Source organism: Lepisosteus oculatus, chromosome 4, assembly GCF_040954835.1.
Source record: "Lepisosteus oculatus isolate fLepOcu1 chromosome 4, fLepOcu1.hap2, whole genome shotgun sequence".
NCBI classification, from domain to species: domain Eukaryota; kingdom Metazoa; phylum Chordata; class Actinopteri; order Semionotiformes; family Lepisosteidae; genus Lepisosteus; species Lepisosteus oculatus.
Window position 1 is genome coordinate 35,821,861 of NC_090699.1, and position 18,814 is coordinate 35,840,674.

Here is an 18,814-nt window from a genome sequence, read left to right on the forward strand (position 1 = left end):
CAGACTTGACTTTAAAGCAGAGATGGAGAAAAGAGCAGTCTAGGAGCCTGTCAGCCAAGACACAAGGCTGTGTAGCGCTGGTCTGGAGTCAGGATTTGTACAGATGTATGTACAGTATATATAATGCAAGGTTGTGGGTATTGTTGTGTCGGAAGTGCCCGCTCTTTGTTGCCTATGTTTGCATGGATCTGTCATGCAGACTGTGTGGATTGTGGGACTTCCATGGAATGGGATTAAAAATAGTTTCTCTTTGGGGGGGGGGGGTCCACCTGGAATTGCCCCCTCCCTCGTCTAAACACACTACATTCCATTGGCCGAACAAGGAGGGGCTGCAGCCATAAAAGCACTGGTGGCATGTAGTGTGACATCTTGATCACATTTGTGTTGTCTTCACTTTCAGAACTGCACCTTGGCTCTATCAGCCGTGGTGTGGTGTTAATTTACCATGAAAACCCTGCACATAGTTTCTCCAGCGTCCAGCAGGACACCCGCTGGAGCTGATAGCAAAACTCCCCTGAAATGTTCAACAGAGAACGGAACTTGAAATGTTTCTCTTAGTAACTGGCTTCTCTGAACTTTCCAGATACTTTCATTGTGCATAAAGGCTATTTTTTATCCACATTTCCTATAACTCTTTACCATAAATCCTTTAAGATATTTTGAAATTACCAATACTTTCTCCTGACTTTGCAGTTGTTCTTTAGTCAGTTAGGAAAAACTGATTTCATTCATTGGTGGAGGTTCCTAGTGTATGAAGTATGAAGTATGACAAAAAGTGTATGTGAAATGATACTTGACCTGCAGTCCACTGGTCTTCTGTTGTCATAGGACAAATGAAAAAATATTTTACCTAGAAATCTGTCTGCATTACGTTTTCTCATTTTAATGTTTTCTTGATTTTCTTTTTCATATCACATGTCTAGCTTTTCCCAGGATACAGTTGATTGATAAGCTAACCCAATTAGATGTATTCATTTTACTCATCTTTTCTTCTCCATCTCTTAACAACATGGTCGGGTAGTTTTTTTCCATACTCTCACTACCCTTTACCCAGAGAGTTGTGGGAGTATGGAACAAACTACCCAGCCAGCCAGGCTAATGAAACGGACACTTTGGCGTTTTTCAAGAAACAGCTGGAAGAGATCCTTGGATCAATTAGCCACAAACTGCCAAAAGGACCAGATGGGTCGAATGGCCTTTCAGTTGTAACTGTTCTTACAGTCTCAGTTCAGCCTTATTTAGTTTTCCACGCCGATTCCACTCAAACACTGAAATGCGAAATGCCCTTGTTTTGAGTGGTAGCCAATCCAAGGCCGCCTAATTCTGAAGCCCTTGGTAAAATTAGTCTCCCATCTCCTTCCGCCATGCCAAAGATACAGAGGAACTAATCGGCACCACATCATCTCCAGTTCTTACATTCCACGTGGCCAGGTGGCCTGCAGCAATTATTTTTGTTACCGGCTTTTGGTTTTCGGTCCGACAGCAAACTCTAACTTGTTTTTTAAGAGTTCTGACAGAACACGCCTGATTGTGAAACCATTCGCACTTTAACAGCCCATTTGATCTTAATGATGTCTGAAATCAGAAAGTTCTTGAACCAGCCGATGTGGGCGCTGGGGCAGAGGGGTTTTAATGGTTACCGAAGAGGTCCACAGGAATATCCCAGACTGTACATAGGAACTGTTGCCGAGTTTTTATTCTCCTTTCAGATTAGCTTTTAACCAAAATAAAATGAGTGAAACGCTTTAGACAAAGATGTTAAGGAGCTGGGTTTTTTTTTCCAGAGCATTCACTGTCATGGAGCTGAATCAATTGTGATTCAATCGAGCATCTCTTCATGATAGGCTCAGTTTCTGTGCAGTCTGCGATTAGCACTGACATATCGTGAGGGTGGGAAATCTTTATTAGGGCTTATTTGCGCTGAGAATTGCTAGTGTTTGCTTCTGTTCGTTGTGTGTGAAAGTCTCTACCTCAGGAGCCCACCCCCACCCCCCCGCACACCCACCTTTGAGTGCTTTATGTGCTGTGGGTCGAAAAGAAAACCCATTTCCCATGTTAGTCATCCTGGACAGGTTAGCCATGGAGCAGCAGAGCGGCTGCTTTTGGGGTTAATGGGGAGCCCGGCCCGGCCTCAGGCTATGCAGAAGTGCTCAGCCATGGAGCATGAGTGTTGACTTTTGAATGGGCCATTAATATCGGGCCACTTCAAGAGAGAGAGAGAGAGAAAAAAAACCGTACACATCAAAAAAACAAAACTGGGGCTTTAAAAGAAAGCAATTCTTGAAAGAGGAAGAAGAGGCCAATGTGTAGGCCTCGAGTCTTGTTTGATTTCAGGGAATGCTTTCAGGACTTCCCAAGTGACTGGCAAATCCCCCTCCCCTACATACACCCTTTTTACCTCTCACTACTGTCATAAAATCAAAAGAACAAGGCCCTGTCACGGCCCTAACACTCCTCCCATCGAATGTGGTAGCAGTCAACATTGTGTGATGTGGGCCACCCACCCGTTTTTATAGAGAAAGGTAAAGGCACTACGTATCTATGAACTACTTATTAAAAAGGCGTCGGGAGTGCATTTGTTTTTCTGATCTATGCATCCATTCTTAATCTGCTTTTCCTGACGCGGGGCCATGGTGTCTTTTGTGATGTTTTGTTTTAAAATATATATATATATTGGTCTAACGCGTTTGATATCTCAGACTGCAAAACTAGCACTCATCCATAACTGAAGCAAAATCATTTTAATTGACGAGTTACCGCTTATCGGATATTATCTAAACGTTTACGCAATAGGGATTACTTCTGCCCTCTGGCGGACAATCTTTATTACTGCGTTTCTCACGAGTGCCTCGTTTACTTAAAGGAATTCTGATGACTAAGCAACTTCCCTTCACTGCATTATCATTGCTGTTTTGTTCACATCCCATTTTTTTTACATTTCTAATCAATTATCATGATAAATTTGTAAACAAAAGTGAAGACGTACTATTGTCAATGTATTCTCTGCTTTTCGCATTCAGAAGGTTAAAAAATATAAAAATTCCGTATGTTTGTCAATTAAAAATATAATAATGTATCCTGTACATATCAATATCTTAATTAGAACAAACATTAAATTTGGCAAGAAGTAAACGTCTTACTGCATAAGTGTATTTGTACAAAGCTACTTTTTAATTTGTATTGTGTTATTGTGCTATGTTAAATGCACATCTGTTAGTTATCCAAATAATTTCAAGCCACATTTAGGTTAGTTAGCGGCCTAGGGGCGGAGCAGCAGCTAGGTTAACAAAGTACGCGTGATCTAAAGGTTAATTTAATTACTTCTACATTACATGCTTTGCAGATCTAGAGTTGAGCTCAAGAGCCAGCTTTCAGCATTACACACATCGCCCAAGATTTGTTTGTTTTTTAATCCATGGAAAGAATATAGCGTTGCAATTTATTAGCAGTATTATTTTTTTGTTTTAAAATGACCGTAAAGACATTTAAAAAGGGGAGCCTATGGCGTTGTTGAATTTGCTGTAATTGCCTTTTCTGTCCCAGAGAGTAAAGACGCGCAATTTGTATGATTTGTAAAATAAGGTTCTTCAAAACAATTTATAAACTGTATTTTCAGTCATGTTTTTTTATAAAACGGTATCGGGGGAGGGGGAAGCTAGAATCAAAATGATGTGCAGTATTAAAACAAGGCTTTAGAATTGCTTTCATTGGTTTGTATTCATTACTCTTGGAGATAATAGTGAAAGTAAAATATCAAACTTATATTTTTTATTTGTGTTGGTGGGGAGTTGCACATCTGTTTCAGAGCTGATAAGAGTTTAGATTTCTTAAAATAATTGTAATTAAACTTAGCGGAGCTCTTTGCGTTTTCGTCTCCCGGGGGTATGTAGAAATTTTAATTTTATGATCCCTCTCATACCGTCATTCACGCGCTACAACGCTAGATGTATTTGCGCTTTTCATGTGTTCGCATAACCAGCTGAACAGCTGAAATCAGCAACAGTCACAAGTAACTCCGCAATGCCAGATAATAAAGATACAAGCCCTGTATTCTGTGCGAGAGAACGAAACTGGGAGTCCCAGTGTCCAGCCTTTCTTTACAAAGACGAGAAGAGATGGTACCTGCATGTTTGTCTTTCTTTGCAAATAGGTGTTTAATTAACTCGAGTACCTGCAAAGAGCAATTTGCATCTCGGGCATTGCAGTCTTTGGTATAATTGATTACCAGCGATCAGTCAAAAGTAGACTAACCGATGTCTTTCAATTTGAACACTCCGTCCTGAAGGACATTTAATGGGTGCTGAACAGTGCCAGCTTTAGTCGCTTTGGGGGTCAAAAATTACTTTTGTGGACCTTATAGGGTTGCGCTAAATTGACAGGCGTTCGTTACTTTTTTTCAGTCGGTGAAAAGATAGCTCTTCTCATTTAGGAAACAAAATGTTAATGGCAATTATAGGCTTTGATAAGATAAAGAAAAGATGGACAGCAGCGAACGAAGCAGGAGCTTCACATCGCAGGTTTACAGTAAACTTCATCCCTGCCAATCAGCTAGGCACAAGAGTCTAGGAGAATAGGATCTTAAAAAGACGAACTGGCCGGTTCTCAGGTCTGTATGAAAGGTAGTGGTGTTTTGTTCTCCGAAGTTGGTCCGCGCGGGTTCAGCCTTTTCAATTTAAGGAAGCTAGAAATTATTACCTGTGTTCACACAGTAGAATAGAACGAAATTCGCTACATACAACATATCACACTGAACGTGGCAAATCTAACTTTGAAAATATTGTTTATATAGGATTTTTTTTCAAAAGAATATAATATTACTCATAAATCCTCTGGTAAGTGTAAGGTTTGAAGATCCTTGTTTAAAACAGCAAAATGTATATATGGTGCTGCTTTAATTGTAAAGCTCGTGGATTCAAAAAAACATTTGAGCATACTTAATGATGGAAGTTCAGCTGTGCTGAATTCTTATGCAAGATATAATTTCTCATTTTTGAAAAAAAGTTGCAAAAATGGGAACAACCCCTCAGAAATTCATATAACTATTGCGGTATAAGTATTCTTAATAAATGCATTTAAATTTAATCGGCTTAATCGTTGTTTTGGTAAGGCTACAATACTATTGGCTTCTGGTTTTACGAGAATAATAGATATTAACGAGGGTAAAAAAGGCCGTTAAAAGCCACATCGCTCTGATTAAATCAACTTTGCAGCCCGTCATTTAGCTAGAGGAGTTATTAAACAAAACCGTCTGGGTTGGCTTGCAGTATTAAAAAAAAAACAACAATCATGGATACATTCATCATGACCTGAGCCATCATTTAAGAAGCAATGATAACTTTCCTTAATAAAATGGTAGTTTAAAGTTAATGTCGTTTTTCTTGAAAATATAAAGTCTCTCAATGAAAAAAATTAGAAAGTTGCATAATGTATCTTAATTTACCCTTGGCCCTCATACAGCGTTTCATTTTCCTTGACGTGAAGCATATGAACGCTATCGAGTTATTGAACGACAAAGCTTCTTTTCTACTCTTTGCCTGTCCTATAGATATAGACAAGCTACAAATTTGGATTAGCCTTATCAATAGTGAGTGGTATGGAATTAAGTCCTGATTACGAAGTGTGAGAGTACTAGTGTCAAAGACACTAGATTACACTGGATGGAAACTTTATATAATTGGGGATTTAGAATTGGGTCCTTTTCCCCTTAATGTGTTTTTAATAACCGTTCTCCTTGGATTGTTCTGCGTTTCTCGTATCATTTTGGAGCTCCAGCAAGCGTCTTAGAAAATGTGAAAAGACGAGGCGAGAACAGGGCAATTTAAATAGTTGAGAATGTGATATTCCTGGGGAGGCGTGAGTGTTGTTGTTTTTTAAAGCTGTAACGTTTGTAATCCCTTTAATACGTCTCACACATTTCTTTGGTAACGTCACCCCAATACACAAGTCGGCTTTATCAAAGTGTTTCTGCATCAACTGGGCATCATTATTTTCTTTTAAAAATCATCAGAACTTCATAATTACATGTACTTTTCTTTTTTGATACTTCAAACAAAATAGCTTACGCTTGTCAAGTTTTAAAGTCAGCCATATAAGATAAGGCTCGAAACGTGCCTTTTTTTCCCAAAGTTTTCAAATTAGGCTACATTTTTTTACTCCCGTTTGGAAGATTTTCCATTATTTAGGCTTATAGTCAAATGTATCGCCGTCGTAAAATATGTTATTTTATCTAGCGAACGTCCATCTAATCCCTCTGTCACACTCACAAAAAAGTGTATCTTTTCAGGTTTCATTTGAAAGCATTGACCTTTGTATTTTTTCGTTTTACCTACATGCGTTTTTTTTATTTTGGATATGTTATAGCTCCTCCCGTTTTCACTGAAGTGTTCGCTTTTGTCCAGGTGAAGGTATATTTTGATTGGGGGCAGCTATTGTTCTAGAGCGAAAGAAAAGGAGGCTGGTACGGAGGATCTTCCTACCATTTTAATCAGGGGTGCAGGCGTGAACAGGGGGTTGACATTGGAGACTGGAATGGGAGTAGAGGAGGGGATAGGGACTGGATAAGGACTCAGTCAAACACTGCTGCTCACAGAAGCAACATCACCCAGGGCTACTATTACCAAACGGGATTGCGAAAACTGCCACTACTGACCGACTTCAAGGAAAATCACTACAGGATCCTAACAAATTTATCAGGACAGTAGAAAAAGAAGTGATTCACCAAACAGAAACGCCTCGCCAAGGATTTTTCTCTGGGAAAGATTTTTTTTCAGTGTGGTCGTGACACGTAAAATACAGTACTTACTGCAACTAACTCTGGGGAAATACATTGGAGGTTTTTATATATGCGTATTTATTTCTTTTCTACGCTCTTCTCTGCATTTTCGGCATCAAGCGTTTCGTCCAGCTCTGAAAGGTGCTTCTGGTGGATACACGTTGTCCACGTTTTTTATTTATATATAATTTTAAATTATTGATATAAATTGACTTTGACGCTTTTATGAACAATCAACGTCCCATTCTGTCAATGAATTAAACCTGTTAGGGGGGAGAGAGTATAACATTGGATGATCCTTGTCTTAAAACGGATTATTTCTCCGCTGTCTTCAAAGACATTGATTTGATAGATATTTTCTTTTTTTCCTGTCACTCTTATCTTCTCAATTGTTCGTTTTTTGTGGGTTGCTGAAAATTATAATATTTCACCTTATTCTAACGCAAGGATTAAGAAGAAATAAAAATACTACGACAGTTGCCACTGGGCTGAACAGTATCTCCCTTCAGTTGTTTGTCAGATAAGAACCGCTATCTCCTGCAAAGGTACTGAGGGATTCTTGAACTATTTCAATTGCAGAAGGGGGCAAATTTGTCATATTTTAAATAATCTTCAAGGACAATCAGGCCATTCATTTGTTTCTACTATTTCAAAGCAACTTCAAAATGAGGATCATACCTTCAAGATTAAGCTACCTGTAAGTACATTTGCTTTATCCTTGATTTGTTTATAATGTTTCTGAAATGTTTTAAGTATTCAGCTATCTTCTTTTCTTCTCTTCCAGGATACTTCACCTCCTCGCTTTATGCTTCCATGCTCAGGTATGTCCCTACCAGACTCTGCTTTTTAATTATGTTTTAGAATATTGTATATGGATTGACTTTGTTCAGATGAAACGGTTGGAATTAAGATAAAGTAAAAGTCAATATATTATTTACGTTTGACTATAAATCACTTGAAACGTTTCATTAACTTTGTCAGAGTATATGTCTGAATACACAATATACTTTGGTATCAGAGCTGTCATCCGTGGAGGGCGTAAATATGGCATTTGTATTAAATTGTCATAATGACATCAGTGAATTATCAGCATATCGCTTTTCACGATATGTACAGTGAAACATGTTTCTAAGACGTCAGGTGATTCTCAACGAAAATAGTAATAAATATTGGAGTAAATATATATGTTTAAGGAAGTGCACTGTTATTCTAGAATATTAATGACGTGAATGTGTGTGCCTATATATATATATGTCTGCACACACATCTTGAAAACCCGTATAACTAGGAGAAAAAATGCGATTGCTAAAACAGATGGGACTGGCGTATGGCTGAAAAATTGACAGAGGATCGTTAAAAAATACGGCACAGGTAGAAAGAGAAGAGGGTGTAAGATAATTTTATTGGTAGGATAACAATATATCAGATGGAGATCCTACTGAGTGAGGACAGCGGTCTCGCCACATGCTGTACTCGTCACAAGCTGGCAGGCATTTCTCTAACCATATTGCCCCTCGTCTTAAAGGAGAAGCTAGGGCAGAAATAAATGTGCCAAGAGTAGGTTTGTGGAGAAGGTCAAGGGGGGACTATTAAGGCCAGTTTTCATTCACCAGTCCCCGTTGTTTCTTTAAAGCAGACCTCTCAATTTGACATGGGTTATTGGGAGTCCAGCTTGATATCTTCTCTATTCCTCGAGTTGACGTGAAAAGAGAATCACCCTTGAACATTTGCTCAAAATCCATGCAAAGTACACTGTTCTTGTAACAGGTTTAAAGATCAGCCGTATATACGGTGCTAATCTTCTGAGACAAACCGAGGTATCCTGCACACGGACTGCTAGTATAAATTCCTATTTCATATTTCCGGACAATACAATCTCGGTTACAGTGATTTTCTGTTTCCTATAAAAGTTTTCCACAAGACAATCCATATACAATGTCCTGTCTTTTGTCTTTGAACTGTTTTTATATTAAATGTACTTTAATTCTAAGATTTAGGTCATTATGTAGGGTACGCATGTATTTAAGGGCAATCTCTTTTAAGAATAAGAGTCAATTTGCTTAAATCCTTACACTTATAGTTGAAGAAAATATACATATCATTGTATATAGTTATTTTTTTTTTTGGGGGGGGGGGGGTGGTTCAGATATTCTTCAAGAGATATGTAAAGGTATGTTGTATATTTCTTTTCTTAATTTCTTAAAGGTAACCATTCAGTCCTCGCCTAATTTTACACAGCATGTGAGTGAACAAAGTAAGGTGACTGACCGGGTGAGCCGTAGGCTAATTCGGACCTACCAGCTGTACAGCCGGACGAGTGGCAAGCACGTGCAAGTTCTGGGGAACAAGAAAATCAATGCCATGGCAGAGGACGGCGACGCACACGGTAAGACCTCTGGTATTTCAAATACACAAATGACCCTGCACGGGGGAAGGGCCACCCAGAGATCACTCTCAAACATTTATGACTGAAACTTGCCATAGGTGAAGCAATAGAGGCTAATTGATTCAGCTTCATCAAATGTGGTTGTGAACACAGCGCGTGTTTTAATAACATGAGCCGCTGGAAAGTACATCTGTTTTGTCTAAGTCACTAGAAGTAAGGGGTTATTTTATTTGGACAATATAAACAGAGCGCTCATTCTTACGTTGAAAGTGCATTGGGCATATCATGCTAAAGGCAGGATCTAGTCATTTATACTTTATACCCTGTTTCCCTTGATTTGCCAGATTGTACGTGTTATTTCCGTATTATTCCTCATTTCTCATAATGTTGTATGTCTGGCATTAGTTCAATAAAACAATTAGAAATCTGCAAAATATGCATAATTGCAAACATTACACATTAAAGATCGGTATAAAATGTGTATAGGACAATTGGCTATATAACAAAAGGTGATAACAGGAAATTATATAAAGGTATACAATTCCTAATGCCTCACTTTACTAAAAATGAATGTGCCTGAGGTGTACTCTTTTAATGTATAGACATTTTTTTTATTATATATAATGATATCTTTTAAATTAGATAAGGCAATAGCTTAAATTTATGAATAATTATTGAACGCCAATAAAATAACAGAAGGCGTTAGAACATAAAGCATTTTTCTGGAGGGAAAATGAACCGTATTTCAGCTGTTGAAGTTGAAAAGAGGCCGCCGACTGCAGAAAATGTTAAAAACGGTTTCTAGATTATTCTGAATGCGATTCTCAAGAGAGAGCAGTATGTCTGGAAGAATCATTAGAACTCATCTTACTTTAACCTTCTGAACATTTCCTGACTAGCTTTCCCCCTTCTTCGGGCCAGTTTTAGGATCAAATATGTCTAGCCGCATTTTAACCTCTAGACTAACAGTCTTTTATACTTTTTATTAAAAGATTTTGTATACCTTGTAAGAAATGGAGGAAACAATCTAAACCGCCCAGCAGGTTCATTGCGCACGGGTCTTATAATTGGAATAACAAAAAGGGCTGACGTCTTGACCAGTTATGTTTAACTAATAAAAAGCTATGAAGACATTCCCATATGTACCCCTAACCTGATAAATTTATTACTCAGAGCGGTCTATGGTAGAGAAAAAAAATGTCACAGTTTGTTTTCCCAGTCACACTTTTTCGGGCGACCTGAATTTGCACACGTGCTGGACCATGGATGGCACATAAAATAATCACAATTAAAATCTGGCATTCACTTGATTCCACTCGAGTAAATATCTGAAATGTTGGCATTAGCGAAGGATACCCGTTAGCTCGGCGGTCATCACCGCCCAAGTTAAGCGTGAAACATAAATTCAGTTACCAGTAGTTGTGACACCGTTTTGATGTAGCATTTAATTGTAAATGTGTGCTGCTGGCTGGTTCATTTACATTTAAGTGTGTTAATATTGACAATAAATGCAACGATAATAATTATCATAATAAGAAACACACCCGTTTACTTTAAGAACAATCTGGACGAGGGCTGATACGGCAGAAACGATTGCGGGTTTAAATTTTCTGTAGGTTTTCGGTGTTAAGCGAAGGCCACTTCCTAAGCATGATCTCCCCATGCAGTCAGTAAAAATCAATACTCTTTAGACCTTTTACTGCCTACGTGATTGATTTTCCTGCCGTTCCTAGATAGAATTAAGGGACATTTTCTCACTTATTCAATTAAAAAGCTGGCCCTCGCGCTGGTAATAAACATGCTAATAATATTTACAAAGGGTTTTCTCAACAACCCCAAACAGGAAATAAAAAATAAAATTTTAATTGTGCTCATTTTAATGAAAAACACATCAGCTTTGTAGAGGACATATATGTAAAATACTTCTAGAATATATTCTTACCAATTTCCTTGCCTTTTGCATTTATTATTGATCATTCAAATTTACCCTAGCATAGTCTTTGTAAGCATTTTGAAATCAATACTCACTTAAAAATGTGTTTTTATAATGGCGCCGATTGGTAGTTTGGGTGTGTGTTCTTCCATATGACTGCAATATAAATGAGATTATGAATCAGAGTTAATTTTTCTCTGCTGCATGTTTAAAGAGTTGCATCATCAAAGAACTCCTCTAGTTTGTCCATCCACACACTGTGGTGTGTTTTGGTCTGCAGGGATTGCTGGCACTTTAGAGTTGGAGGCTTTGAATAAGAGTGCAAGCAAGTTGGCTAATGAAGCTGAAATCTCATATTCCCTATTGTATCTGTTTTGGGTGAAAACTACAGTCAGGTATTGTTAAAGTTTACCCGGTGCGTTTTTGGCAATGGCAGCATCGTGTGTCTCCCTTCACACAATATAGAAAATAATCAATGGGAATCTTAAATGATCCTTGTGTAAGAAATGACCCAGATTTGGACATGGGTGGTCTGGCGGAACGCATACGATGTCGCCAGACCTTTTGTGGAGGTTAGAAAGGTGAATGTGTCCTCAGATTGAAGTGGCAACTTGAGGCGGCGCGGGTTCTTCTGAAAGGGAGAAAGAGGAAAAAGCCAGAGATCCAGCAGGAAAATTCCAAATTACTCCAAAAAGATCCGAGGTAATCGGGTCGGCCTAGTGACTGACCCACCCCCCTTTGCCCTTATGTTTTGAAGCGCCATTGATTGGGAATTTGCATTTCTTTTGTTTGCAACTCAATCAATGGCTCCATTAAAAACTGAGACTAAATCAATAGCTTCTCTTGACTTGTATAGACAAAAAGGTGAAGCACACTTAGACGGGTTTTTCTTTCCTGGCCTGCATGTCATTTGCGACTGTTGCAAATGACAAGTTGCTGAAGGCGTAGGCCAGATCCACTCTGCCGGCCTGTCTCTCCTTCTGGGTTTGTCAGGAGAGGAAGAGAGGGTATTTCCAGAGACTGGACCCCCTCTCAGGTGGACAGTTTGTCCTCTAGGTAGCATTTTGAGAATCATAGGACAGGCAGAAATGTCTTTTCTCCCCATACTTCTCTCTGAATAAAACAGTCTTCGGTAAATAAACAAGTACAAGGGTGAGCACCTGCTGTCTGTAAAGCATTGAATGAATCATTTTATTTTCACTTGTGTTTAATCTTTATTTAACCAGCAGGCTCCCATTGGAGATTAGAATCTCTTATTTCAGGGAGGATCTGGTCTTGAAGGTCATTCAATTAACAAAGATGCATCGCTCCATTATTAACAAAAGCAAGGTAGTGACATCTCTCAATTAAAGTTTAGAATTATCAGGCAAACCCAGAACAATATCTCGTCTGACAATGACTTACAAGAGCTGAAACTCTAAATGACAAAATAAAATCACAAGTTTTTGGTCTCCATTAGGGTCTGATAAAGAGCTTTATTTCCTGTAACAAATCTAAAATCTAAAAATCCCTACTCCTAGCACAGTTTCAGATTATATTTAATACTATAATGACATCTTTTTCACAGCTAATTTATACACAAAATAAACAGCATTTCTGTTTCCATTGTATAGGTTTTCCAATATAAGTTTTGGATAATGAAATATTACCTGATTTCGAGTTGTATTATTAATTTTAAATGTCTCTAGAACAGAATACTACTCATGTGAAGTGTAACATTTTGGGTATTTGCTGTAGAAATATCACTACTGTTTTTCAAGATCTTTTTTTTTCAGAGAGCATCAATTTAAGCTTAAAGTTGGATGTTTGATAAATTTCGGCATACATTTTTCAGTATTCTTTAAAACAGATCAATTGACTCTAATCAAGTTTTTTTATTGTGATAAATTCACAACAAAACTACACTCAGAAAGCAAAGTGTAATCATCATTTCTTCATAGGTTTAAAAATCAGTAGTTTTTAAAGGAAAACAGCTTATGGTATGTAGTAATTATAAAGGCCATGTAACATTAACATGTAACGGGGGGTTAAAGGACATGTTTTGAAGTCTGTGATGATTTTTATCTTTGCTCATTCTTTTGAAAAATAGTGCCACTTTCCTATGGTTAAAAACATTTAGAAAGAACAAAGTTTTCTATTCCCAAATTCAACCAAAGTTAGACCTGAGATAGAAGTATAATGTACAAAGTAAAAGGCTCATTTCAGGAAGTGGCAGGTCTTCAGAATGTCTTTTTCTTTGTCAGAGAAGTGTGCTACACATGTTTTTATCATTTTAAAAGAATTTAAGCTTGCATAAATCCTCAGGTATTACAGACAGGCAGGAATGGTCCCTACAGATTATAATGTGTATATGTGTGTGCTTTAGTAATATGTGCATATTGTTAAAGAGAGCAGTGGTTTGTGGTGAGGGTTTAAAATTCTTTCTGAGGAGATACACAGTTACCACACTAAGGGGACCCCAAAACAGACCCCTCTTGCCCAATCTTAATTGGTAACTGATGGCAACTGTACATTTAATTAAACCTTGGGTGAGAAGTGTGAAGCAGGGGAAGGGTTGCTTACTGTTTGTTTTTGAAAATAATGTCATACTTAAATAATGTCATACAAAAAATACTTTTCTTTTCTATCCCTAGCCAAACTCATAGTGGAGACGGACACATTTGGCAGCCGGGTTCGAATTAAAGGTGCAGAAACTGGATACTACATCTGTATGAACAAGCGAGGGAAGCTGATTGGCAAGGTAGGTAATAACATTTGACCCGATTCCTTTCACATATCTTTTTATAAACGTCCATGAGAATTGCCAAATTCTGACATTTGGTTCTTTCATTTGCTAACAAAATCTAGAGGAATTTCACCTTTTGAACAATGTTTACCCTTATAATTTACTCTCTTTTCAAGCAAGTATGCCTGAGGTAATGTAACACACTTTACAGTACAACATGATGCAGCAAGGCATGGTAAATCCTGCATTCTGTCTGCAGAAAATTGTTAGAGTTCATTGGTATTGCTTTTAATGAAATTTGTGCTGTATCTCAAGGGAATGATAAGGATTTAATCTGCCACAGATAAGCAGTAGTCAAATAAATAAAAAAAGTGCAAATTTATGGTCACATTCATGTAATTCTGTATTGTTTTTGCAAGCAGCTCTGACTTGACCTTACAGTCACTGTAAAGAACAAAATTTGGCAGAACCGCCCGCATTTCTTTTCTAAGAATAGAACATCTCTTTTCTTTTCCTCTTAAATAAATTAATAGCTTTGCAGCTTTGCTATTGTCTCCAATTACATGCTACATCTACCTGCTGCAAACAGAGCTTTTTTATCTAGCACAATCTTCCCATTATTCATATTTATCTTTTACCTAAAAAGGGTCTTCTAAGCTTCATTTGTAATTGGTTTCGCTCATGTGTTTTAATCCTGAGCTTCACGTAGTACCCACAACAAATAGACTTCAATCTAATCTGTATAATAATCCATCAGCAAAGCTCAGTTTACATTTTTTTCTTTCACTCTGTAGCACTGACAGAACAGTACTTGAATGTTCCAAAAGACGCAAAGGGAAACACTCTGTTTTCTATTAATGGGATTAAAAACGAGATGGCTTAGAACCAGATTGTGGGGTAGCTTTTTGTTTCTGTTTGTTGTCATATGAGTAACACTTTTAGTCATTTACATAACTAGCAGCTCGGTGAGCTCCAAGTCTGTATTTCTCTGCTGCTCTCTTTTATTGGTTGCTCTAAGGGTGACAGGATGTAAGGACTTGGATCCTGCCACATTCCTTTTCCAAGGGCTCTTTTTTCCAAGGGTAGATTTGTGCATCCTTCTTGCTGTGATCGGTAATAAACTCAGATGCAAATGCTCTCCCTAGCTCCACAGCACCCTGCCTGAGGCACCATCTGTCTGGGACCCTGATCTTATTCTAAGTGACATCTCTGCAGTTGAAAGCAGAATGTATCGGATTGTTCTGGGAGAGGTCTATGTGTCGTTCTGTTGATACATGGGCTATTTTTAATAGTCCCATTGTGCTAAGCGGTAGGAGATAAGGTTCCACTCTTCATTCAGCTGATCGGGGCAGTGATTACAAATTTGGTCCCACGTGATGCATCAACCATCTCTTAAGTGACCAAGAGAATATAGAGTTTATGATGACTGTGATAATAACAGTCCTACTAATAATGATCATAAATAATTGCATTAATGCAGCAATTTTAATCTTAAAGCACTCTACATATAGGGGGAGCCCACATCACCCACCACTGAAGTAGTCGGTAGCCAATATGAACCAGCAGTCCCACAACACAACTGATAAGGGAGAGAAGTGAGAAATTACATCACCAATTAATTTAAATGAAACTTTAAGTAGGCCAGGTTGTGCAGGTCCATTTCCATAGAGAGACTACACAAAAGCAGTCATTTATGTATTTTTTGCATTGTCCCAGATCATAAAGAAGTTGTATTTCCAGACGGTGTTGCAACACAACCCACTACTACATTCATTAGAAAAGTGCAGTTATACCTGCTGTACATGAGTATACACTATCAGTTTGTGATTTACAGTGTTGTGCTGGGATTTGGGATGTTATAGGCCAGTAGTTGTGCACGGGCAGTAGAAGTGTCAGGAGTCCGCCAGCAGGAGAGAGGGACTGTAAGCTGATATGCACTTGAGCAGACGGGCTGCTGATTGTGCGGGGCTGGGGTCAAACTTGTTTGGACATCGCAAACACACCTAGAGTGAAGGGCCTGCTGACACCCAGCCACTGCTGCAGTGCGATCAGCAGGCTCCTGGGCTAGAGACTTGCAGAGGGCAGCCCAGGCAATCATGGTAGTTCCAGCTGACCAATGGAACTTTCCAAATCTGTTTGGTTGTTTTGGGCATTCTAAATTATTTCCTGTTTATCTTAATGCACCTTCTGTGCTTTCAGATGGAAAATCTGTCCAGTGCCTCATTTCATTGCTGTGTCAAGTTGTTCAACTGAAACTAGAAATACTAGAAAGCTTGACAGTCTCCATAATGTTTGCTTAGGTGACAATACTTTAAACAATAGAATGAGAATATTAATTTGAACTCATTTTACTTTTTCATACCCACATAGTTGTTTCTGTTACTTACACTTAATCTACAAACTGTATTTTAAGTTGCCCTGGATAACGACGTCTGCTGAGCTAACTTTTTTCGAGTTAGTAGCATAAAAAAAATCACATCATAAACTAGTAATGAGGAAAAGCTACTCTGCCATTCAAGGCGAACCTATATATGAAAAATGAGCTGGATTTGCACGTTCCCAAGAGAAGAAGAACTATTGAGCTGAATTGATTTTTGTTGGGATGTGTGACTGGAGGGTTCACCCTTCCTCCACACCAGCCAGTGAGAACACAATTACAACTGGCTGGATCCTAAAAAAGTTAGTCCGTCTACTCCCTGGGGAGAGCAATGTATCAACTGTGTCAGTATTCAAGCACCACCCCTCCAAAACAAAATTAGGCAAGAAAGCATTTGCAAAATGGTTTAGAAGACAAAATTTCAGTAAACTCTTGGTCAGATGTTTACACAGTAGACTTTGTGGGAAAGTATGAAACTGAAGATCTTTGTCACATCGTATTGAAGTCTAACCTATTCCTGAGAGTTCAGTGTTTTTTTTTGATCGAGGCAACTGGTACTGTTTTAATGTTTTATTCAGAAATCCTTTATAGTAGTAAAAGCAGAAACATGATATGTACAAATTAGAAACAGAAACAGTGCAATTTAAAAATAGTTATATTGCAAAATGTAAAGGGAGAAGCAGTTTATGGTTTGACTAAAATGAAAGCAGGGGACCGGATTATATCTTCCTAAACTAAATCAAATTTGAATCTTACCACAACTATAAAATACACATACAACTACAAAATATACATGTCCCTGAAGTTATCTGCAGTCCTTAGCTACGATAACTTAGATATTAGCTGTCAATGATTACTGTTCCTTCAGTTTCTTGATAAATTTTACTGAAAAATGGAAAGCAGCAGCTCCCAACCTTGTGCAAATATTATTTTCCTTTTAGTACTTGATACACTTTTTAATAGTTTAATGTCAGTGACATTCAGGGCTTTACTGGCTAATTGGGAGTGGGTTCATCCCAGTTCCTGTAGTGTTAAGAACACTTAAAGTTCAGTGATACCCATTAATCACATGCTTAACCATCACTGGCAGTGTCCTCAGTAATGTTGAAGGTATTTACACAGTTGTTCAGAGTGGGAGTGGAAGAGCGGAATTAGTTGGATTGCGTCTCCCGTGTGAAATATGATTCTTTTTGTGTGGTTGTGTCACACTGACTTACTCTGGCTCTCCCCGCAGAAAAACGGGCAAGGGAAGGACTGCGTGTTCACGGAGATCGTGCTGGAGAACAACTACACGGCGCTGCAGAACGCCAAGTACGAGGGCTGGTACATGGCCTTCACGCGCAAGGGCCGGCCCAGGAAGGGCTCGAAAACGCGCCAGCACCAGCGGGAAGTGCACTTCATGAAACGCCTGCCCAAGGGCCACCAGGCCTCCGAGCAGCATAGACCCTTTGAGTTCATCAACTACCCTTTCAACAGAAGGACTAAGCGCACCCGCTACACCGGAGAGCGATAAAAGGCCAAGAGAAAATCAACCCCAGCCAACGGAAAAAACGAGCAGTGGACTCCTCCTTACAGACTTCTTATGATATTTTGTACCGCAAAATTAATATACCACCTAGTTGTCTATAATTTTTCAGAAAAGGAAATGGAGAAAGAATTAAATAATCTATTTTTGTACTCACTTTTTTTAAAATGGACTTGTGAAAACAGAGCGAAGCACGATATTCATCAAGGACGTGTGTGTTGAGTCTCAGTTATGTTTCATAAATTTTGTTTTCTTCAAAGCAAAACTTTGATGGTTTAGACGAGTTGCTGCATCACACCTGCTGCTCATGGAGTTTTGGGGAACCTGGCAGAGAGCACTGAAGACAGATGGCGCCGTTTTATTTTTGTACAGAAGTTTGGCAGATTCTAATAGATGGACCGGGTGCCAAGGCCAAGTTGCTAAGAAGCTGCTTTCCATGTTGTGAAGCATCTCTTTGGGGGAATCTCAGTGACCTCAGTGGATTCTGGTTTAGTCTTTTCATTTTCCAAATACAAGCACAACTATAAAAGCTGTCTGCAGCATGAAATTAACTTATTTGTTCTGTAAACAGCATTACAAAAGTAAAGGCATCTTAGACAACCGTTTTAAACATTTAAAACGCTATTCAAAAAATGGCAGCTACCTTTTGATAATCTTGGACTTCCTACCATTGGCTTAACATTGTCTGTAAATTTGAGGTTTTAAAACACTGTTTTCCCAGGTTGGAGTGTAGGAAGTCCTTTGGTTCTGTTGTTTTTATTTTGTTTTTTTTATATATATAAACCTTTTATTGGAGGATTTGTGTAAAAAATAATTTTAATGATGGAAATATTTATTTAAAAATGTGTATTAAATTTGCATTAGAATAACAAAAATAAGAAATTGACTCTTCATTTTGTCATTTTGTGTGTAGTGTGAAACTCACCATTCAGTCACATGAAATTTGGAGTGAAGTGGAGATAAAACACACGAATACTTCATACATGCTTTATTTTAAAATATTTGTTTTTAAGTTTTCAGTTTTTGCCTGCTAAACAGGTGTTAATATGTATCATAGGACTGACACTGAGAAGTCAGGCCTTTTCTGGTTGCTTAT

The 18,814-nt window shown here is 38.3% G+C and overlaps 1 protein-coding gene across 2 annotated transcripts; it reads left to right on the top strand.

Annotated features, from left to right (window-relative positions):
• Positions 1 to 6,352: 6,352 nt before the first annotated feature.
• LOC102682504 (fibroblast growth factor 8) lies at positions 6,353 to 18,501 on the top strand. 2 transcript variants are annotated; one of them, XM_069189152.1, is made up of 5 exons: positions 6,353 to 7,469; positions 7,557 to 7,593; positions 8,978 to 9,158; positions 13,725 to 13,831; positions 17,428 to 18,501. In XM_069189152.1, exons 1-5 carry the CDS (start codon positions 7,438 to 7,440, stop codon positions 17,704 to 17,706), a joined length of 636 nt encoding a protein of 211 aa, XP_069045253.1. In that variant the 5' UTR covers positions 6,353 to 7,437; the 3' UTR covers positions 17,707 to 18,501. The 2 variants fall into 2 exon arrangements, with proteins under 2 accessions (XP_069045253.1, XP_069045254.1); XM_069189153.1 differs by having other exon boundaries at positions 9,011 to 9,158.
• The last annotated feature ends 313 nt before the right edge of the window (positions 18,502 to 18,814 follow it).